The following is a 21,189-nucleotide window of genomic DNA, read 5'->3' as shown; positions in this document are numbered from 1 at the left end:
TTGGCCTCATGCTGTATACTGCTGAGGCCAGTAATTGGCTGCAGTGCTCATGTCTGATATGTGCAGGTCATGGCTGCAGTGGTGGAGAAAGTCACAGTGAAAGCACTGGAGCAGAGGGGTTCGGAATGGGGAACATATTGTTTTTTTTTTTCTTGCCCATTTAACTATACCAAACACCAAATTCCGTAACACTGCCCCATAACAGCAAAACTATGAACCTGAGCATGTGCAGAATGACTCTTTACAATTCTTTCACCAGCACATGGCATTTATCATGAAGAGAAAGGTAATACAAGGCACTTTCTAATGGATTGTGATTCTCCATATTGCCTCCTTTGCTGACTTGATTCACCTTTTTCATAACATTATACTCCGCTTGTATCCAGGCGTCAGGGCCCGCGCTGCTGCGCATGCGTGCCTATATCTGCTCCGATGGTTCCAGGCACCAGAGAGGCCAGTCCTTTTTCCTATAGTGTACAAGCACGACCACCGCTGCTGGATTTCAGGGTGGTCGTAACCGCTAAAAATGAGCAGTGTATAATGTGATGGAAAAATTAATCAAGCCAGCAAAGGAGTCAACATGGACAATCACAATACATTAGTAAGTGCCTTGTAAGTGCCACTTGATGAAGTGAGACAACCCCTTTAAAAGCCATGTACACCTCTGGGAGCAATTATTTTTTAGAATGTAGGGTCACTTATTTATTGTCGACTGGAATAAAACTTACACGGCCTGCTGGGAGTGATCATAGCTGGGCAGTCTTCATCCCGTAGAACTTCTGTAATAGACTGAGATAATCACAGATCAGGTAAAACATCTTCATGATTGGAACTCACATATGTCTAGGAAACTTCTCTTGGTTTGTAGCAACATGAGACTGTAGAATTTGCATTACCCGAGAGCCCCACCGAGGGTAACCGCCCCATTAGGGAGTGCAGCCCCGTGTAAGACCATTAGTGAGCAGAGCGCTGTGTATGGTCACTAGAACATTTAGGCTACTTTCACATTTTCCGATATTGAGATCCATCATAGGGTCTCAATACCGGAAAAAAACGCTTCAGTTTTGCTCCCCATTCATCGTCAATGGGGACAAAACGTAACAGCTGCGGTTTTCTTTCCGTTGTGGGATGCGGAGCAAAACAGATCCGTCATGACCCATGACATGCAAGTCAATGGGGATGGATACGTTTTCTCCGACAATAGAAAACAGATCCGTCCCCCATTGACTTTCAATCGTCTTGGCTATGTTAAAGATAATACAACTGGATCCGTTCATAACGGATGCAGATGGTTGTATTATCAGTAACGGAAGCGTTTTTGCTGAACCCTGCCGGATCCAGCAAAAACGCTGGTGTGAAAGTAGCCTTAGGCTACATGCACACGAACGTATGTGTTTTGCGGTCCGCAAATTTTTGATCCGCAAAAAAACAAACGGATGAAGTCCGTATTGTTTTTTTTGCGGATCCATTGTAATAATGCCTATCCTTGTCCGCCAAACGGACAAGAATAGGACATGTTCTAATTTTTTTGCGGAGCTACCGAACGGACACACGGATGCAGATAGTACACGGTGTGCCATCAGCATTTTTTGCGGACCCTTTGAAATGAATGGGTCCACATCCTATCCGCAAAAAAAATGGAACAGACACGGAAACAAAATAAGTTTGCGTGCATGTAGCCTTAGAGTAATTGGTTCATTATTTTTACGCCCTTTTGTACATGTGACACTTGTGCAAATTAATATATTCCTATTGACTGATACAAACTGTTATAGTACAAAAACGTATTATTATATGCTGCATTCTAGATGATACTGCATGCACTTTATAATGGTCATACACAGTACTGCACTCTAAGACTGGACTTCATTCAGCTTATTATTGGTCTTACAATGCACATCCTAATGGCACTGCACTTTACTCACTAATGGTCATAAAGAAGCATGGCGCAGGTCTGCCTGCAGCCGGAGAGTGGAGCTCAATGCAGGATAATTACAGGGTTCAGTGTTAGGCTACTTTCACACTTGCGGCAGTGTGATCCGGCGGGCAGTTCAGTCGTCGGAACTGGCTGCCGGACCTGCCGATCTGCCGCTGACTGAAAGCATTTGTGAGACTGATCCGTCTTGTACCTTTTTTCACATTTTTACCGGTCTGCGCATGCGCAGGCCGGGAGGACGGATCCGGCATTCCGGTATTTTGAATGCCGGATCCGGTACTAATACATTCCTATGGGAAAAATCCGGCATTCAGGCATGTCTTCAGTTTTTTTCGCCGGAGATAATGCTACGGTTTTATCTTTTGCCTGATCAGTCAAAACAACTGAACTGAAGACATCCTGATGCATCCTGAACGGATTGCTCTCCATTCGGAATGCATGGGGATAAAACTGATCAGTTCTTTTCCGGTATAGAGCCCCTATGACGGAACTCTATGCCGGAAAAGAAAAACGCTAGTGTGAAAGTACCCTAGAGAGTAAAATTCAGTGTAAGACCATTAGAGAGAGTATAGCTTGGTGCAGGAACATTATAACAAAGTATAGGACTCTAAAAGAATGCAGAGCAGGACTATTTGAGTGGACAGTAGTGCAGAGTAGAGAGTAGAGTACAGGATTATTACAGTGTAGTGTTGGGTCAGTAGGGAGTACAGTATTATTACAGTGTAGTGTTGGGTCAGTAGGGAGTACAGTATTATTACAGTGTAGTGTTGGGTCAATAGGGAGTACAGCATTATTACAGTGTAGTGATGGGTCAGTAGGGAGTACAGTATTATTACAGTGTAGTGTTGGGTCAGTAGTGAGTACAGGATTATTACAGTGTAGTGTGGGGTCAGTAGTGAGTACAGGATTATTACAGTGTAGTGTGGGGTCAGTAGTGAGTACAGCATTATTACAGTGTAGTGTGGGGTCAGTAGTGAGTACAGGATTATTACAGTGTAGTGTGGGGTCAGTAGTGAGTACAGTATTATTACAGTGTAGTGTGGGGTCAGTAGTGAGTACAGCATTACAGTATAGTGTGGGGTCAGTAGGGAGTACAGGATTATTACAGTATAGTGTGGGGTCAGTAGGGAGTACAGTATTATTACAGTGTAGTGTTGGGTCAATAGGGAGTACAGCATTATTACAGTGTAGTGATGGGTCAGTAGGGAGTACAGTATTATTACAGTGTAGAGTTGGGTCAGTAGTGAGTACAGGATTATTACAGTGTAGTGTGGGGTCAGTAGTGAGTACAGCATTATTACAGTGTAGTGTGGGGTCAGTAGTGAGTACAGCATTATTACAGTGTAGTGTGGGGTCAGTAGTGAGTACAGGATTATTACAGTGTAGTGTGGGGTCAGTAGGGAGTACAGCATTATTACAGTGTAGTGATGGGTCAGTAGTGAGTACAGAGTTATTACAGTATAGTGTGGGGTCAGTAGTGAGTAGAGCACAGTACATCATTATTACAGTGTAGTGATGGGTCAGTAGTGAGTACAGGATTATTACAGTGTAGTGTGGGGTCAGTAGTGAGTACATTTTTATTACAGTGTAGTGATGGGTCAGTAGTGAGTACAGGATTATTACAGTATAGTGTGGGGTCAGTAGGGAGTACAGCATTACATTATAGTGTGGGGTCAGTAGTGAGTACAGGATTATTACAGTATAGTGTTGGGTCAGTAGGGAGTACAGCATTATTACAGTATAGTGTGGGGTCAGTAGTGAGTACAGCATTACAGTGTAGTGATGGGTCAGTAGTGAGTACAGGATTATTACAGTGTAGTGTGGGGTCAGTAGTGAGTACAGCATTATTACAGTGTAGTGTTGGGTCAGTAGTGAGTACAGGATTATTACAGTATAGTGTGGGGTCAGTAGTGAGTACAGGATTATTACAGTATAGTGTGGGGTCAGTAGTGAGTACAGGATTATTACAGTATAGTGTGGGGTCAGTAGTGAGTGCAGCATTATTACAGTATAGTGTGGGGTCAGTAGGGAGTACAGCATTATTACAGTATAGTGTGGGGTCAGTAGTGAGTAGAGCATAGTACAGCATTACAGTGTAGTGTTGGGTCAGTAGTGAGTACAGCATTATTACAGTGTAGTGTGGGGTCAGTAGTGAGTAGAGCATAGTACAGGATTATTACAGTGTAGTGTTGGGTCAGTAGGGAGTACAGCATTATTACAGTGTAGTGTGGGGTCAGTAGTGAGTACAGCATTATTACAGTGTAGTGTTGGGTCAGTAGTGAGTGCATCATTATTACAGTGTAGTGATGGGTCAGTAGTGAGTACAGGATTATTACAGTATAGTGTGGGGTCAGTAGTGAGTGCAGCATTATTACAGTGTAGTGTTGGGTCAGTAGTGAGTACAGCATTATTACAGTGTAGTGTGGGGTCAGTAGTGAGTAGAGCATTATTACAGTATAGTGTGGGGTCAGTAGTGAGTACAGTATTATTACAGTATAGTGTGGGGTCAGTAGTGAGTACAGTATTATTACAGTGTAGTGTGGGGTCAGTAGTGAGTACAGCATTACAGTATAGTGTGGGGTCAGTAGGGAGTACAGGATTATTACAGTATAGTGTGGGGTCAGTAGTGAGTGCAGCATTATTACAGTGTACTGTTGGGTCAGTAGTGAGTACATTTTTATTACAGTGTAGTGATGGGTCAGTAGTGAGTACAGGATTATTACAGTATAGTGTGGGGTCAGTAGGGAGTACAGCATTACATTATAGTGTGGGGTCAGTAGTGAGTACAGGATTATTACAGTATAGTGTTGGGTCAGTAGGGAGTACAGCATTATTACAGTATAGTGTGGGGTCAGTAGTGAGTACAGCATTACAGTGTAGTGATGGGTCAGTAGTGAGTACAGGATTATTACAGTGTAGTGTGGGGTCAGTAGTGAGTACAGCATTATTACAGTGTAGTGTTGGGTCAGTAGTGAGTACAGGATTATTACAGTATAGTGTGGGGTCAGTAGTGAGTACAGGATTATTACAGTATAGTGTGGGGTCAGTAGTGAGTACAGGATTATTACAGTATAGTGTGGGGTCAGTAGTGAGTGCAGCATTATTACAGTATAGTGTGGGGTCAGTAGGGAGTACAGCATTATTACAGTATAGTGTGGGGTCAGTAGTGAGTAGAGCATAGTACAGCATTACAGTGTAGTGTTGGGTCAGTAGTGAGTACAGCATTATTACAGTGTAGTGTTGGGTCAGTAGTGAGTACAGCATTATTACAGTGTAGTGTTGGGTCAGTAGTGAGTACAGCATTATTACAGTGTAGTGTTGGGTCAGTAGTGAGTACAGCATTATTACAGTGTAGTGTGGGGTCAGTAGTGAGTAGAGCATAGTACAGGATTATTACAGTGTAGTGTTGGGTCAGTAGGGAGTACAGCATTATTACAGTGTAGTGTGGGGTCAGTAGTGAGTACAGCATTATTACAGTGTAGTGTTGGGTCAGTAGTGAGTGCATCATTATTACAGTGTAGTGATGGGTCAGTAGTGAGTACAGGATTATTACAGTATAGTGTGGGGTCAGTAGTGAGTGCAGCATTGTTACAGTGTAGTGTTGGGTCAGTAGTGAGTACAGCATTATTACAGTGTAGTGTGGGGTCAGTAGTGAGTAGAGCATTATTACAGTATAGTGTGGGGTCAGTAGTGAGTACAGTATTATTACAGTATAGTGTGGGGTCAGTAGTGAGTACAGTATTATTACAGTGTAGTGTGGGGTCAGTAGTGAGTACAGCATTACAGTATAGTGTGGGGTCAGTAGGGAGTACAGGATTATTACAGTATAGTGTGGGGTCAGTAGTGAGTGCAGCATTATTACAGTGTACTGTTGGGTCAGTAGTGAGTAGAGCACAGTGCAGGATTATTACAGTGTAGTGATGGGTCAGTAGTGAGTACAGCATTATTACAGTGTAGTGCGGGGTCAGTAGGGAGTACAGCATTACCGTGTAGTGTGGGGTCAGTAGGGAGTACAGCATTATTACAGTGTAGTGATGGGTCAGTAGTGAGTACAGGATTATTACAGTGTAGTGTGGGGTCAGTAGGGAGTACAGCATTATTACAGTGTAGTGATGGGTCAGTAGTGAGTACAGGATTATTACAGTGTAGTGTGGGGTCAGTAGTGAGTAGAGCACAGTACAGGATTATTACAGTGTAGTGTTGGGTCAGTAGACAGTACAGAGCAGTGCAGGTTTATTACATTACAGAACTGTGGTGAAGATACAACAATATTACAAGGAATATATGAAATCTCACATTCGGTCGCTGTATCACAGTTACACTTCTAACACTTTGCCTGATTTGGAGTGAAGCTTTCAGCAGAGTACAGGTCACATCCTATGCTATATTTTCCCAGCTCTGATGTCCACCATAAAATTATTACTATCCACTCACCTTTTCGGGCTTGTTGAACCCTGGTTTACAGAACTGTTTGTAATATTCCCAGTAGCTTCGGTTCCGCAGGTTGGCCTGCATGTCCAGGTACGTGGCAAATCTGTCTGGACATTTGGAAACACAAAGCTGGAAACAAAAGGCAGGAATAACCATATGAGCATACACATACATGACGGACATACTGCCGCCTCTCCCGACATGTCTGTTATAGTAAATACATGCATTCCCCATGACAATTCTGGTGCATGTTTGTTACTGTCCAATCAGTGGTGATGTCAATTTACATACAGACACACTGACAAAGGAAAATGGTAACAACCGGTTGTCTATTTATTTATACATTTCCAGTAGGAATAACAGAGTTTTTAAACAGTTTGAAAGCAAATTATGCACAGTGCTCACCTGGGTCGTAGGGCACTGCAGGTTTATAAGCACCACCGGACTTGCACATTTTAGAATATTAAAATACATTAAGACAGTCTTGTTCCTAGAAGTGATAAGAAAGGCAAATATTTAAAGGGCCAGTCACCTTTAACATTCCTTATATTTAACTGTGCAGCTATTATATAGCCCCCTCAGAGTGTTTAACAGAATGTAGTCTAGAGCAGTGAAATGAGTATACGTACAGACATGTGGAGATATTCCATATGCGCCATCGGTTCAGAGGCACAGGGGCCCTGTAGGCAAGGGGGCCCAATAACTAATATTAGTCCTTTCTCTACAGAAGATCACAACACGTCCGTTGTTTCTTTCCTGATCTGTTCCGTTTTTTGCGGAACAGATCTGGACTAGATCTGTACCCATTCATTTTCAATGGGTCCTGAAAAAAAAAATCAGACATTGAGCTGTCCGATTTTTTTCAGGACCCATGGAAAATGAATGGGTACAGATCTGGTCCAGATCTGTTCCACAAAAAACGGAACAGATCAGGAAAGAAACAACGGACGTGTGAATGGACCCTAAAAAGGTTGTATTTCCTGAAGAACCATGAATGAGGGGTTCTACAGCTACAATTTAGCAGTTTAGTTGTTGCCGCACGCCCCAGGGTACAGACTATGACTGGAGCAGCTCTCTCTTTCCCTTTCCCAGCAGCAAGTCACAGCACAATCTCTATGTACCACAGTCTATTGTATCCTAATAATGGACAGAGAGATATACTGGAATGGAATGAAATGTGAGCTACATCAAAGACAAAGCACTTACTCATTTACAGTCCCCTTTTGTCCACAGAACTGGCCATAGCTGTCTGTTGCATACACAATCTTCCTGGGGTCTCCATGAATCCAGGCTAAAATGTGAAATAAAAGAAGCAACAGCTTGAGGAGAAATAGCAACACGAGCACCCAGGGAGCCATATGAAGGTATGTGCTGATTATTTACCAGTAGGTCCCTATCAGCCTATTGGGATTATATTCCCTACTCCAAGACATCTTAAAAAAAAAAGTTCAGGGGCCATTCAGATGATCCTTTCTGACCAATCGGTTGAGACAGAAGTAATAATTAAAATACAAGGCTCTCTTAAAGGCCAATATTTCCACTTGAAAACATAAAACAGTTCATATATTTGCAAATCAGAAGTTAGAGCCACAGTCAAATTTTTTGGCAGCTCCAACTTCTCATTTACTAATAAATGGAGAATTTTCCACTTTTGGTGGAAATCCCTTTTAAAAAGCATATACATACATACTGTATGTGATAGAGAAGAGACCTCTGCCTAAGGGAAAACATGGGTCCCTATGTCTCTTCAATCAGGAAAGGTGGCTGCCATATCCAGGCAGAGAATGAATTGAGAGTCTATATACAGTGCATTGCAAAAGTATTTACCCCCTTGACTTTTTTTTTTTCCAGATTTTGTTACATTACAGCTTTAAGTTTAATGTTTTGTTAATCTAAAATTTATGGGATGGATCAGAACACAATAGTCTAAGTTGGTGAAGTGAAATGAGAAAAATATATAAATAAATCTATTGTTTAGAAATAGAAAACTAGCATGTGCGTATGTATTCACCCCCTTTGTTAGGAAGCCCATAGAAAGCTCTGGTGCAACCTATTACCTTCAGAAGTCACATAATTAGTGAAATGATGCCCACCTGTGTGCAATCTAAGTGTCACATCATCTGTCGTTACATATACACACCTTTTTTGAAAGGCCCCAGAGGCTGCAACACCTAAGCAAGAGGCATCACTAACCAAACACTGCCATGAAGACCAAGGAACTCTCCAAACAAGTAAGGGACAATGTTGTTGAGAAGTACAAGTCAGGGTTAGGTTATAAAAAAAATATCCAAATCTTTGATGACCCCCAGGAGCACCATCAAATCTATCATAACCAAATGGAAAGAACATGACACAACAGCAAACCTGCCAAGAGACGGCCGCCCACCAAAACTCACAGACCGGGCAAGGAGGGCATTAATCAGAGAGGCAGCAGAGACCTAAGGTAACCCTGGAGGAGCTGCAGAGTTCCACAGCAGAGACTGGAGTATCTGTACATAGGACGTCAATAAGCCGTACGCTCCATAGAGTTGGGCTTTATGGCAGAGTGGCCAGAAGAAAGCCATTACTTTTAGCTAAAAACAAAATGGCGCGTTGTGAGTTTGCGAAAAGTCATGTGGGAGACTCCCAAAATGTATGGAGGAAGGTGCTCTGGTCTGATGAGACCCAACACAAACCCAACACATCACCCAAAGAACACCATCCCTACAATGAAACATGGTGGTGGCGGCATCATACTGGGGGGATGGGACTGGGAAGCTGGTCAGAGTTGAGGGAAAGATGGATGGTGCTAAAAACAGGGATATTCTTGAGCAAATCCTGTACCACTCTGTGTGTGATCTGAGGCTAGGACGGAGGTTCACCTTCCAGCAGGACAATGACCCCGAACACACGGCTAAAGCAACACTTGAGTGGTTTAGGGGAAACATGTAAATGTGTTGGAATGGAGACTTATCCAAAGCGACTTGGAGCTGTGATTGCTGCAAAAGGTGGCTCTACAAAGTATTGACTTTAGGGGGGTGAATAGTTCTGCACATTGACTTTTTCTGTTATTTTGTCCCATTTGTTGTTTGCTTCACAATAAAAACAAAAAAACATCTTCAAAGTTGTCGGCATATTCTGTAAATTAAATAATGCAAATCCTCCAACAATCCATGTAAATTCCAGGTTGTGAGGGACCAAAATATGGAAAAAGTCAAGGGGGTTAATACTTTTGCAAGGCACTGTATGCACACATCTCTCAATTTACATCTATGAAAGTCACAAGAAAAGCTGAGCTTGCTTGGTGGTTCACTTTGTTTAGTTAGAGGACCCCAAATCTCCTGATGAGTCATACTTGTCTAAAATTAGAAAATCCCTTTAAGGCTGCTTGATCAGGAACTGGGAGGGTTGTGTAGTAGGTGCAATCCAATCTAATAGATGCCCTAATTTAAAGGGATTGGCACCCCATCAATCATGAGGGCAGGAACGAGGGTCCTAGAATCCCTTGTATGGATGGGGCGTGACCACTGCACCTGAGCACTGTACCCAACAGTTCCACAGAAGTGAATGGAGCACTGGACATGCATGAGCCCTGCTGCTCCGATTGCATAGGGTACTCGGGGGTCCCCTGATGTCATGATTGGTGTTGGCCCCAGCAGTCAGACACACAACAGTCACGTAAAAGAGCACCTGTCAGCAGGGTTAACCCTAGTAAACCATGGATACTGCCTGGTAGGGTTAACACTGTTGATTAAAATGATACCTGTCTTAGGCCTCATGCACACGACCGTTGTGTGCATCCGCGGCCGTTGTTCCGTGTTCCGTCTTTTTTCGCGGACCCATTGACTTTCAATGGGTCCGTGGAAAAATCGGAAAATGCACCGTTTGGCTTCCGCGTCCGTGATCCGTTTTTCCAGTCCGTGAAAAAAATATGACCTGTCCTATTTTTTTCACGGACAACGGTTCACGGACCCATTCAAGTCAATGGGTCCGTGAAAAATCACGGATGCACACAAGATAGTCATCCGCGTCCGTGATCCGTGTCCGTTTTTCCTATCGTTTTCAATGCAAACTTGACTTTTTTTTTTTTTTTCACTTTTCATGTCCGTGGATCCTCCAAAAATCAAGGAAGACCCATGGAAGAAAAAACGGTCACGGATCACGGAACAACGGAAATCCGTTTTGCGGACCGCAAAAAAAAACGGTCGTGTGCATGAGGCCTTATGAAGATTGGTTGTGGCGTTCCCAAGAAAAATGACTTATTCTTTATGCAAATAAGGGCTTCAGTGCACCGCGGGCGTGTGGCCTGCACTGGAAAGCTGAGGAGCACCGAAGGGCTAGGCCCCCACCCTTGGTGCACTGAAGTCTTCATTTGCATAAAGAATTAAAATTATTTTTTCTTTGGGAACGCTGTCATGGATTTCCACAAGGCAGGTATCATTGTAATCAGCAGGATCAATCCAACCAGGCAGTGTAGGGTTGATACTGCGGAGATAAGTCTCAGAAAACTTCACGGATCATAAGAATAATTCTCTGCCCTATTCCTCTTCTGGAGTAAATAACCAGCAAGCCCTGCCATGCTCAGCTCATAACCTCCATCATTGTGGGGAGATTCACTGCAGCGCCATGGAAATATCTCCGGAAAGTGACAGGAGCAGAACGTGGAGACATTTACTGGGTTCCCTCCGCTAGGTTGTTCTCATGAATCACCATTATGTGACGGTCTGAGGGTTTTATTAGATGGTACGTGATGAATGTGTCATATCTGTGGTGTACTATCAGGGGCACGGCCGGCGGGGGGCGATTAATACAGATCCACAGGCTGAACCCATGATAAATCTGAGCTATGGAAATGTATCAGATGTTCTTGTGGGAATCTGTCTCGGTGCGGTGTGATGGAGGATGGGAGTGTTATACGAGACATCGTCAGAGAACACACCCCAAGATGGCAGCCGTCCCCAGCGAACCATCCGACACCCACCACCACCACACCAATATCCTAATTATATGGGAAAGGGAGGATGACAAGGAGTATAATGAAGTGAGAGATAAAACTGTGGAAATTATAACACAGTGAGAGAATGATGAGAGTAGGAGTATTCTAACAGGGAATGATGAGTGGAAATTTTGCTATGCAGAGAATGATGAGAGTGGGAATATTATAACAGAATGATGAGAGTGGAAGTATTATACGTGTGAAAGAATGATGGGAGTAGGAGTATTATAACAGAGAAGAGATGCTCAGAGTATTACTACAGTAAATGCAGGATGAGAGTTGTCATCATCATAACTCAGTGAAGGAGCGCAGAGATGTTGAGAGTAGTGCGACCGAGTAGCGTTGTGACTACAGGGGGCAGAGGCAGCTGCCTGAGGGAGTAAAATGTCTCCCTGACACACAGGACGACAAAATGGCACATGGCCGGTCAGGGCAAGGCCTCAGATTTTACATTGAGGAAAGAAGATTCCGGGAAAGAATGATGCACAAAAGAGTAATACACAGTGAGGCAATGATGAGAGTATGACACAGCGAGGCAATGATGAGAGTATGACACAGCGAGGCAATGATGAGAGTATGACACAGCGAGGCAATGATGAGAGTATTACACAGCGAGGCAATGATGAGAGTATGACACAGCGAGGCAATGATGAGAGTATGACACAGCGAGGCAATGATGAGAGTATGACACAGCGAGGCAATGATGAGAGTATGACGCAGCGAGGCAATGATGAGAGTATGACACAGCGAGGCAATGATGAGAGTATGACACAGCGAGGCAATGATGAGAGTATGACACAGCGAGGCAATGATGAGAGTATTACAATATAGTGAGGGAATGGATAAGATTTGTTGCTGCAGGGGTTAATCTCCGCCTCTATGGCGGCCATTGTGACTACAGAAGGCTCATAATCATCATCTTTTTTCTTCACAGGGAAATCTTGGCTTTATGTCCAGACCGCAGATGAACGCTGTCATACGGCGGCCCGTCTGCAATATAATAATACCCATTAGCGAGAACACAGCGGCTGGCTAGCGGCCTAATAGTAGTGACGGTGGTCAGTCTGGAAAACACCACCTGTTCCATATTAGATTATTAGCCATTACATGTGATTGTGTTATAAAGGGCTGCATTATTTTATAATTAACTGCTTATGGTAAAGCGCCAAGGTTACTGCAGATACTAGATGTCCCTGCATGTGGCTCAGCTGACAACGGCGCTAGCGAGTTCGTTCAAATGGCTGTACAAGATGATGAAAACATGGCTGCTTTCTCCTAGAAACGGTGCCAGACACCGTCCTCAGCCCATAGCAACCAATCACAGCACAGCTTTCATCTTATATTGTGCTGTTGAGCAATGAAAGCTGTGCTGTGATTGGTTGCCATGGGCAACGAAGACTTCTCACATCTCTGCCCCCAGTGTTAGGGGATTTGAAGCAGTGTCCTATGTGGTATACATTACATGAAGGACATTCAGTACAGAAGGGTATATACTGTATATTCATATCTGCCACTTACCAACAATGCCTAGCGCAATGTAACCTAAAATGACCACCACAAAAATGACGCAGCAAAGGACATCCGTACAGTGTCTAAAAAAAAAAGAGGATAAAATGATTATTAGCGCTAGAAGAAAGCATTTAAAGCAGACAGTATTATCATTTTAAGCATTTTCGACTTGTTTTTCTTTTTCAAATTTTTTAATAAAATACAAATAAATTAAATATATATTTCATCTATTTCATTTAATGTTTGTGTGTCATTAACCCCTTGGCTACCGGAGGTTTTTTCGTTTTTGCGTTTTAATTTTTCTTCCCTTTATTCCGTGAGCCATAACTTTTTTATATTTCCGGTCACATAGCTGTATGAGGGCTTATTTTTTGCGGGACAAGTTGTACTTTCTATTGCCACCATTAATTATGGCAAAAAATGTAGTAGGAAGCGGGAAAAAAAATCCAAATGAGGTGGAATTGGAAAAAAAAACGCAATCGCTCCACCGTTTTACGGGTTTTGTTCCCACGGCGTTTCGTTTACGGCAAAACTGACCCATGCCCCTCATTCTCTGGGTAAGTACGATTAGAATCATACCCCATGTGTATAGGTTTTTTTTATGTCTAAATAGTGTAAAAAAATTTAAACTTTGAGAATTTTTTTTGGGGGTTTTTTACATCACCATATTCTGACCCCCATAACTTTTTTATACTTATGTCTACTGAGCTGTTTAGGGGCTCATTTTTTGTGGAACAATCTGTACTTTTTATTGATACCATTTTGGAGTGTGCGTGACTTTTCGATCACATTTTATTAAATTTTTTTGGGTAAGAGAAGCAATGAAAAAATGGCAAATAGGCCATTTTGACCCTTTTTTCCATTACGCCATTCGCCGTATTGGAATTTTTCTGTATTGTGCTTTTTAGTATGGGTGTTTTCAGTCGCGGTGATATTCATGATGTTTATATATATAGTTATTTAGGTATTTATTTTTTAATTATACGAAAAAGTGGGCGATTTAAACTTTTATATATATTTTATTTTTTATATATTTAACATAAAAAAAATTGATCATTTTGTGCCTCATATGAGTTTATTAATTATATTTTTTAATTTTTGTTTATGAGGGATTTTATATTTGCCATTTACAGTCAACTTTGCTCATTTCTTAACCTGGCCTGCCATCTGGTGGCCAAAATAGGAATTGCATCATGAATACTTTCAGCCTTATCAGCAAGGCTGAGAGTGTTCAGTGTGCATTTAGGTGCCGTGATCTCACCTGATCATGGCATCTAAAGCATTTAATTACCGCGATCGGCATTATTGCCAGTCACGGTAATTAGCTGCAGGTATCTGCTGTGTGAAACAGCCATGACGCCCGCTGCAGGTTCGCACATCGCTCCAGCGCCGTACATGTACTGCGCTGGTAGCGAACGGGTTGAAAGATATTGACAGTATCCCCAAGTTTGACTTTCACAGCAGCCTGCCCCTTTAACAGTGAGTTCCACAGCACCCCACCGCCTTGACAGTGACTTCCACAGGGGCCCACCCCCTTAACAGAGACCTCCACAGCGACAGCCCCTTTAACAGTGATTTCCACAATATCCTGCCCCCTTAACAGTAACCTCCACAAAGCTCCATGCTCCTTAAAATGTTACCTCCACAACACCCCGCCCCCTTAACAGTGACCTCTACAGCACCCCACCTCTTAACACTGACCTCCATAGCGGACCGTCCCCTTAACTGTGACCTCCACCGTTCCCTGCCCCCCTTAACAGAGACCTCCACAGTGCCCGTCCCTTTAACAGTGACCTCCACAGCATCCGGCCCCCTTAACAGTGACCTCCACAGCAGCCGCCGCTTTATTAGTGACCTCCACAGTACCCAGTCTCCTTAACAGTGGCCTCTACAGCAATCTGCCCCTTAACACTGACGTCCACAGCAGCCTGCCCCTAGGGTGGCCAGAGGTCCGGTTTTAGGGCGGACAGTCCGACTTTCAGACTCCCTGTCCTCCTTCCGGCGCAGGGCCTGGACGGACACAAGGATGTCCTTTTGGACAGCTCACTCTCAGACAGCAGCACTGTGCTGTCTGAGAGTGAGCTGCAGGGAGAAAGTGACCCTGGAAAAAAAAATAAAAAATAGAATGGCTCGGTTGTTATGGAGACCGGGTTTAAAACTCTGTGTATGTGGAGACTAAGGGTCTGCGAGCTTCTATTGGCTGATAAGGTTCATGTGACCAGCCTTCTATTGGCTAATGCATTTTTTGGGAATATCTCAGGAACAGTACGTGCTAGAGAGCTGAGGCCCGGTCTAAAACCTTCCCGGACACCTGATGTACCTGTGTGCCAAATTTTGTGATTGTAAATGCGACGGTGTGGATTCTTTTAGCGGACACACACACACACTCAGCTTTATATATTAGAATATTAGACAGGGGGGCGCTATTGCATTGAAGTCTATGTAAAGTACACTGGTGAAAAATGGTATTGCAAGTAAGAGAAGTAACATAAAATTTGAAGGAATCTGATTTTAATCACATTGTAAGAAATTTCATTCATCATTTTATTGGTTATCCGGGAAGAACCCCTTTATTAATATTAACCCCTTAGAGACCAGCCTGGTTATAACTTTTTTTATTTTTCCGTCTATCTAGCTGTAGGAAGGCTTGTTTTTTGCGGGGAAAGTTGTAGTTTTTAATGGTGCCATTGTGGGGTACACATAACTTTCTGATTAGCTTTAATTAACTCTTTCTAGGAGGGAGATGAAAAAAAACTGAAATACTGCCAGTGAGTTTTCACGTTATAAATTTTACGGCGTTTTCTTTTTTTTTTTTAGAATATCTTTATTCTCTGGGTCATGTGAGAGCCGGGCCCCTGCTCCCTGTGCGGCACTTAGACCGGACCGCAGTAATAAAGGCGGCCCAGCCTAAGGCCCCTTAGTGACCGCAGTAAAAATGCGTATGGGTGGTCACTAGGGGTTTAAAGCTATGTCCATGACAATTTATTGAGGAGCCTGGAAAAGTTGAGTGCCCCATCGCATGGCAGCCGTAGGTTATCATCCAGTTTTCCAGCAGCTGGACATAGGGGGAGATTTATTAGATTTATATCCCCCCTGCGCTGTCTAAGGATGCGCCTAGGTACTGGCCTCGTCATAAATTAGATGAATCCTCCGGCAGTGCGTGCGCCTAAACAGAAATCTACGCCAGCTCAGAGCTATGTCATAAATGATGGGTATACCCCTTTAAGAGAGTCTGTTGTGCTGCCAGCACCGCATCAAACTGACTGACCGCGAGGTTGTCAAAAAATGAAAATGTTCACATCCTAATGTCAAACACGAGATGACGAGACACTTAACATTTCTGGACTATGTGACGGCAGGGATTTTAATAAGACCTCCGCCTTCCTCGCCTCGCTCCGCTCGCTCTCCGTCTCTGCGCACATTCCCCAGCTTTAATTCCCGGCTTCCCCTTAATTACCCTCAGGCAAGAAATACAGTGTCAAACGAGACGGCGCGCGCGCAGCGGTGCTGGATGCTGAAACCGCGCTGCGAGTGTGAAATGCGGGACTGTCAGGCGGAGCTCTGATTGCGGCTGGAACGAGTGAGGAGAGTCGATTTTATTACAAGGTGAAAAGCGCAGTTTGCACAAATCCTAAATTATTCCTGACATTTCACTTTTCAGATAAAGCACGGCTTCCCCTTGAAAAGATTCTGCCAGATAAGCAGATTTAAGTCCGCACAACAGGAAAAAAGAAACGAGACGCGCTCACCGCTTTACAGACTTTCTTTTAAAGGGAACCTGCCCCCAGAAAAGTCCAAGGAAATGCCACCTTTATTTCAGTGAAATTCCTTTAATCCGTATCTGACAATTCAGAAACTCTCATCATCCTGCTATCCGGCTAGGGGTTATCCTGCTAGAGTGAAGCGGCGGAGAAAGTGACAGCCGCAGAATCAGATAATCTTGTTACATTACACCGGATTAAAAGAATTTCAGGGTATGTTCACAAGTAGCGGATATGCCGCAGATTTTCCAACATGGAATTGGGTGGAGCATCTGCAGTGTATTTCAGTTGCAGCAATGTGGATGAGGCCCACAGGAGAAGGCGACCTCCGGTGCAGATTTTAAAGGGGACCCGTCACCCTCATGACGTGTCTGTTTTAGTAACTACTTGCATTACCTGTGCAATAACAATTCTGAAGCATCCATTTCCATGGCTCCATGCTGTTCCAGTCCTCTATTACTCCTACTAGAAGTTTGTGAATGAATTGCCAGCAGTCTGCGGTGGTACCAGTTAGAGGGGTTTCCCTGCATAGTCTGCCAGCACTGACTGGATGGTGTCAGACTGTGCAGGGACTCACCCCCAGCTGGTACCACTGTAGACGGCTGGTAATTCATTCATAAACTTCTAGTAGGAGTAACATCGAGCCATAAGAATAGATACTCCACAAATGTTATTACACGGGGGAATGCAAGTAGTTACTAAAACGGACATGTCAGGAGAGGCGGCAGCTGCTCTTTAACTCTGCTGCATGTCAATTAATGCTACGGATTTCCACCACAGGCTTCACCCTCTGCTATGCAGACCCTGAACGCCATGACCGCGTGCATTTTGTGGTCCAAATATGGCTAACGTTCGCATTGCATCCGCATTTTTTGAGGATCCACTGACTTCAATGGGTCCGTGGTCCACATTTTGAAGCCAAGTATGTTCTATTTTTTTGAAAGATGGACATACGGATGCGGAAACCACCTGCAACATCCGCGTGCAAAAAGATAGAATATACCTGCAAAATGCGGACCACAGACCCATTGAAGTCAATGGGTCTGTAAAAATAAAAATGTGGTCGGCACACAGACCGCTTCTGTATTTTGCGGACCCGCAAATTGCAGACTGCAAAATGGATACAGTTGTGCGCATGAGGCCTAAGGATCACTGTGTGACCGAAGAGACAGACCGATAGAGGCTGAATGCTGTAACCATTAAAAGGGGCACTCCGGTTGTTAAAAGTTATCCCCTATCCACAGGATAAGGGGATAAACTATCAGATCGGTGGGGGTCCTACTGCTGGGACCACCACCGATCACGAGACCAGGGGCCCTGTATTCCCTGCAGCCCCCCTGAAATGAACGGAGGGGACAAGCGGACAAGGCCATAAAAGCAGAAGATGAGGCCGCCGCGTATTCACCAGGCCGCGGAGCGCTGTGAATGGCATGGAAACGGCACATTCTCTCTGCGTGTTCCTGGAAGGGACAGGAATGAATTCATGTTGTCGTCAGGCTGCCCAGAATGTGTGGGCATCTATGGTGATGTTCACACAAATATATTTCTGGAATTCTTCCGGATTCTTTTTTTCAATGGTGGCATCTGTCAGATTTGCACAAGCCTAACACGTTGGCAAAGAAAACAAGTCAGGCAGCTTGAAAGTTGTTTATGAAGAAAGAGTGGGGCGCTGAGAGTGGTCAGACCGGGACACGTTAGTCACAAAAGCCCGTTCTGCGGCCAAAAAAGAGCCCTTTGCTGTGCCCTGTATCGAGTGATGGAAAGTGTTTGTCTTCTAATTAGCTTAATTCTTATATTCCACCGAACACAAAAGACCAAAGGCTCAGAGGTAGAGATGAGCGAATTTTTAAAAAATTAAATTCGCCGGTTCACCGAATTTTTTGGAACAAATTTGGTTTGATTCGAATTTATTCGCGGCGAATTTCGCTAAAAAACTGCTATTTCCTGGCTGCAGAGAGCCTTTATTGGGGTGTAGAACACTGTGCCTTGCAGTAACACACATAGGGAGTCTGCTGTGGTAGTGACACAATACTGTGAGTCCGTATGACATGCAGATGAAAGGCGTCGCTCTTAGAATCACTGCACACTTCACATATTTGGACAGTCACGGGGCCAAAACTGACCAAATAACTCAAGTATGAACTCAGCCTTACAGGTCAATGTTAGCGCCAAGAAGAAGCGCACTCCTTTTACACCGTCGTCAGCTGATTCCACATAGATTTCTACAGAACCTGTTCTATTAAACGCTTATACAAGTAGAGGCCCCCCCAGGGAGGAGAGGGTGTCAGCAGTAAGTTTGTGTTGACGTCACTGATTATTTTGCCCTTCCTCTGATCCGTCAGAACAATAACCCCCCAAAAAACGGATCCTGTCTGTTGAGCATTCACCTTCACTCGGTCAACATTTGGTCAGTAATCCATCAGTATTGCTAAAGCAAAAAAAAACAGGTGTGGATCCAAAACAGAGATGACACGTGAATGGAATATTTGCATGTCTTCTGTGTTTTGTACCCACTCCTGCTTTTGGCTACCAAATCACAAGCCAATTCTGATGGGACCATACAGACCTTACAGCTGCCACACAGACAGGATCCGTTGTGCATCTCATTTTTCCTTGCTTGTGACAGATCAAAAAAAGGGTCAAATAAAATGATGATGTCAGCCAGGCCGAAAGGCAAAATAGTGGCCCAGTCATGAAGTGGGGAGGGTGGGAACAGCATGAGAAGTCCACAGAGTAGCCCTATGACATAGTGGTGAGGTGGAAGCAGCTTGAGGAGGATACAGAGTGGCACAATGACAGTGTGGAGTTGGCAGCAGCATCAGGAGACCACAGAGTGGCAAGGTGACAGTGAGGCGGTGGCAGCAGCATCAGGAGACCACAGAGTGGCAAGGTGACAGTGTGGAGGTGGCAGCAGCATCAGGAGGCCACAGAGTGGCAAGGAACGTGAGCGCAGAGGGCCCCCCTGGTCAGACCTGCGAGAGGATGGACCAAGGCCAACTGACTACATAGGATGTCTCTATAGTAGTTCAGTTTGTCCTCCCTCTCAGCGGGTGTAAAAAAGGCCCCCATTTTGGACCGGTAGCAAGGGTCCAACAAGGTGGAGAGCCGGAAGTCATCCCTCTGCCGAATGGTGACAATTTGGCTGTCACTACGCAAGCAAGCATGCATCGGGCCATTTGTGCAAGTGACGCTCAGGGACTCCCTGCCTCCATCTCCACTGCATACTGCCACGGTGTCTGTGTCCTCTGCCTTATCTTCCTCATCGTCCTGTAGCTCCTCTGGCTGCTCCTGCTCCTCCTCTCCTGTCACCTGTGTATAAAAACCACCCATTTTGCTACACATTGCTTGTGCTCCAATGTCCTCCTCCAGTTCAGCCCCCACAGGGCTCATGTGGCCGTGAGATCTAGGCGCCACGTCTCCAGTCCCCTGACCAGCCAGATTTACTGGCATCTGTTCCAGGACATGAAGCAGTGGAATGATGTTCATCCCATAGTCCTGGCGACTGACAAATAACGTGGCCTCCTCAAAGGGCCTGAGCAAATGGCAGGTGTCACTACGCATGAGCTGCCACTGGCTGACATCAAAGTTACACAGGGGAGTACTCCTGTCCGCTTGGATCATCAAGAAATCGCTTATGGCCTTTCTCTGTTCGTATAGTCGGTCTTACATGTGGAGGGTGGAATTCCAACGGAATCCGCTTGGATCATCAAGAAATCGCTTATGGCCTTTCTCTGTTCGTATAGTCGGTCTTACATGTGGAGGGTGGAAACGTCACATATCAGCCTATGTTGGGGGATGCAGTTCTGCTGCTGCAGCTCAAGTTGGGTGTGCTTTGCGGTGTACGAGTGGCTGAAGTGCATGCAAAGTTTCCTGGCCATTTTTAGGATGTCTTGCAGATGGGTGGAAGACTTTAGGAACCGCTTGACAACCAGATTGAACACGCATGCCATGCAGGGCACATGGCTCAGCTCTCCTTGACGCAGCGCCGACACCATGTTCTTCCCGTTGTTGGTCACCGTGGTTCAGATTTTGAGTTGTCGCAGAGAAAGCCAGGATTCGATTTCTTGATGAAGGACACGGAGCAGTTCCTCCCCTGTGTGACTCCGTTCACCCAGGCAAACGAGGTGCAGAACAGAGTGACACCGCCGTGCCCTGCACATGTGGTATGCTGGAGGGGCACTGTGAATTGTCCCTGCAGTGGAGGATGAGGAGGCAGAGACGGACATTGTCGCAGGACCAACGGCGTGACAACGTGGAGGCGGAAGCGGCGTCACCTGGCCAAGTTGCTGGTGTGGCTGTGCAGGAACCACATTTACCCAGTGGGCCGTAAAGAACATGTATTGTCCCTGACCGTAGTTACAGCTCCACACATCGGCGCTGCCGTGCACTTTAGCAGATACCGACAGGCTCAAGGACTGGCCCACCTTCTGAGAAATGACGGCTTGGGACTCTCCACCTCGGCTCAGCACAAGCCGTCAGTTCTCTGAAAGGTGCAGAGTCCACCACTTGGAAAGGGAGGGACTGCAGCACCAGCAACTTGGACAGAAGCACATTCAGCTTCTGCACCGTTGAATGAG

At 44.8% G+C, this 21,189-nt stretch overlaps 1 protein-coding gene across 3 annotated transcripts in view; it reads right to left on the bottom strand.

The window, feature by feature from the left end:
- SLC44A5 (solute carrier family 44 member 5) overlaps positions 1–21,189 on the bottom strand; it is a 149,684-nt gene that overhangs the window by 44,182 nt on the left and 84,313 nt on the right. For all 3 annotated transcript variants that reach the window (XM_040408663.1, XM_040408662.1, XM_040408661.1), the window contains exons 3-7: positions 12,861–12,934; positions 7,574–7,658; positions 6,773–6,857; positions 6,371–6,496; positions 729–789 (exon numbers count right to left, since the gene is read on the bottom strand). In XM_040408663.1, the coding sequence (XP_040264597.1) occupies positions 729–789; positions 6,371–6,496; positions 6,773–6,857; positions 7,574–7,658; positions 12,861–12,934 (431 nt within the window). The remainder of the gene's footprint in view (positions 1–728; positions 790–6,370; positions 6,497–6,772; positions 6,858–7,573; positions 7,659–12,860; positions 12,935–21,189) is intronic.

This window comes from Bufo bufo, chromosome 9 (assembly GCF_905171765.1).
Source record: "Bufo bufo chromosome 9, aBufBuf1.1, whole genome shotgun sequence".
Lineage (NCBI taxonomy): Eukaryota > Metazoa > Chordata > Amphibia > Anura > Bufonidae > Bufo > Bufo bufo.
Note: the sequence above shows the minus strand (reverse complement) of the source record. Positions and strands in the feature narration are given on the sequence as shown.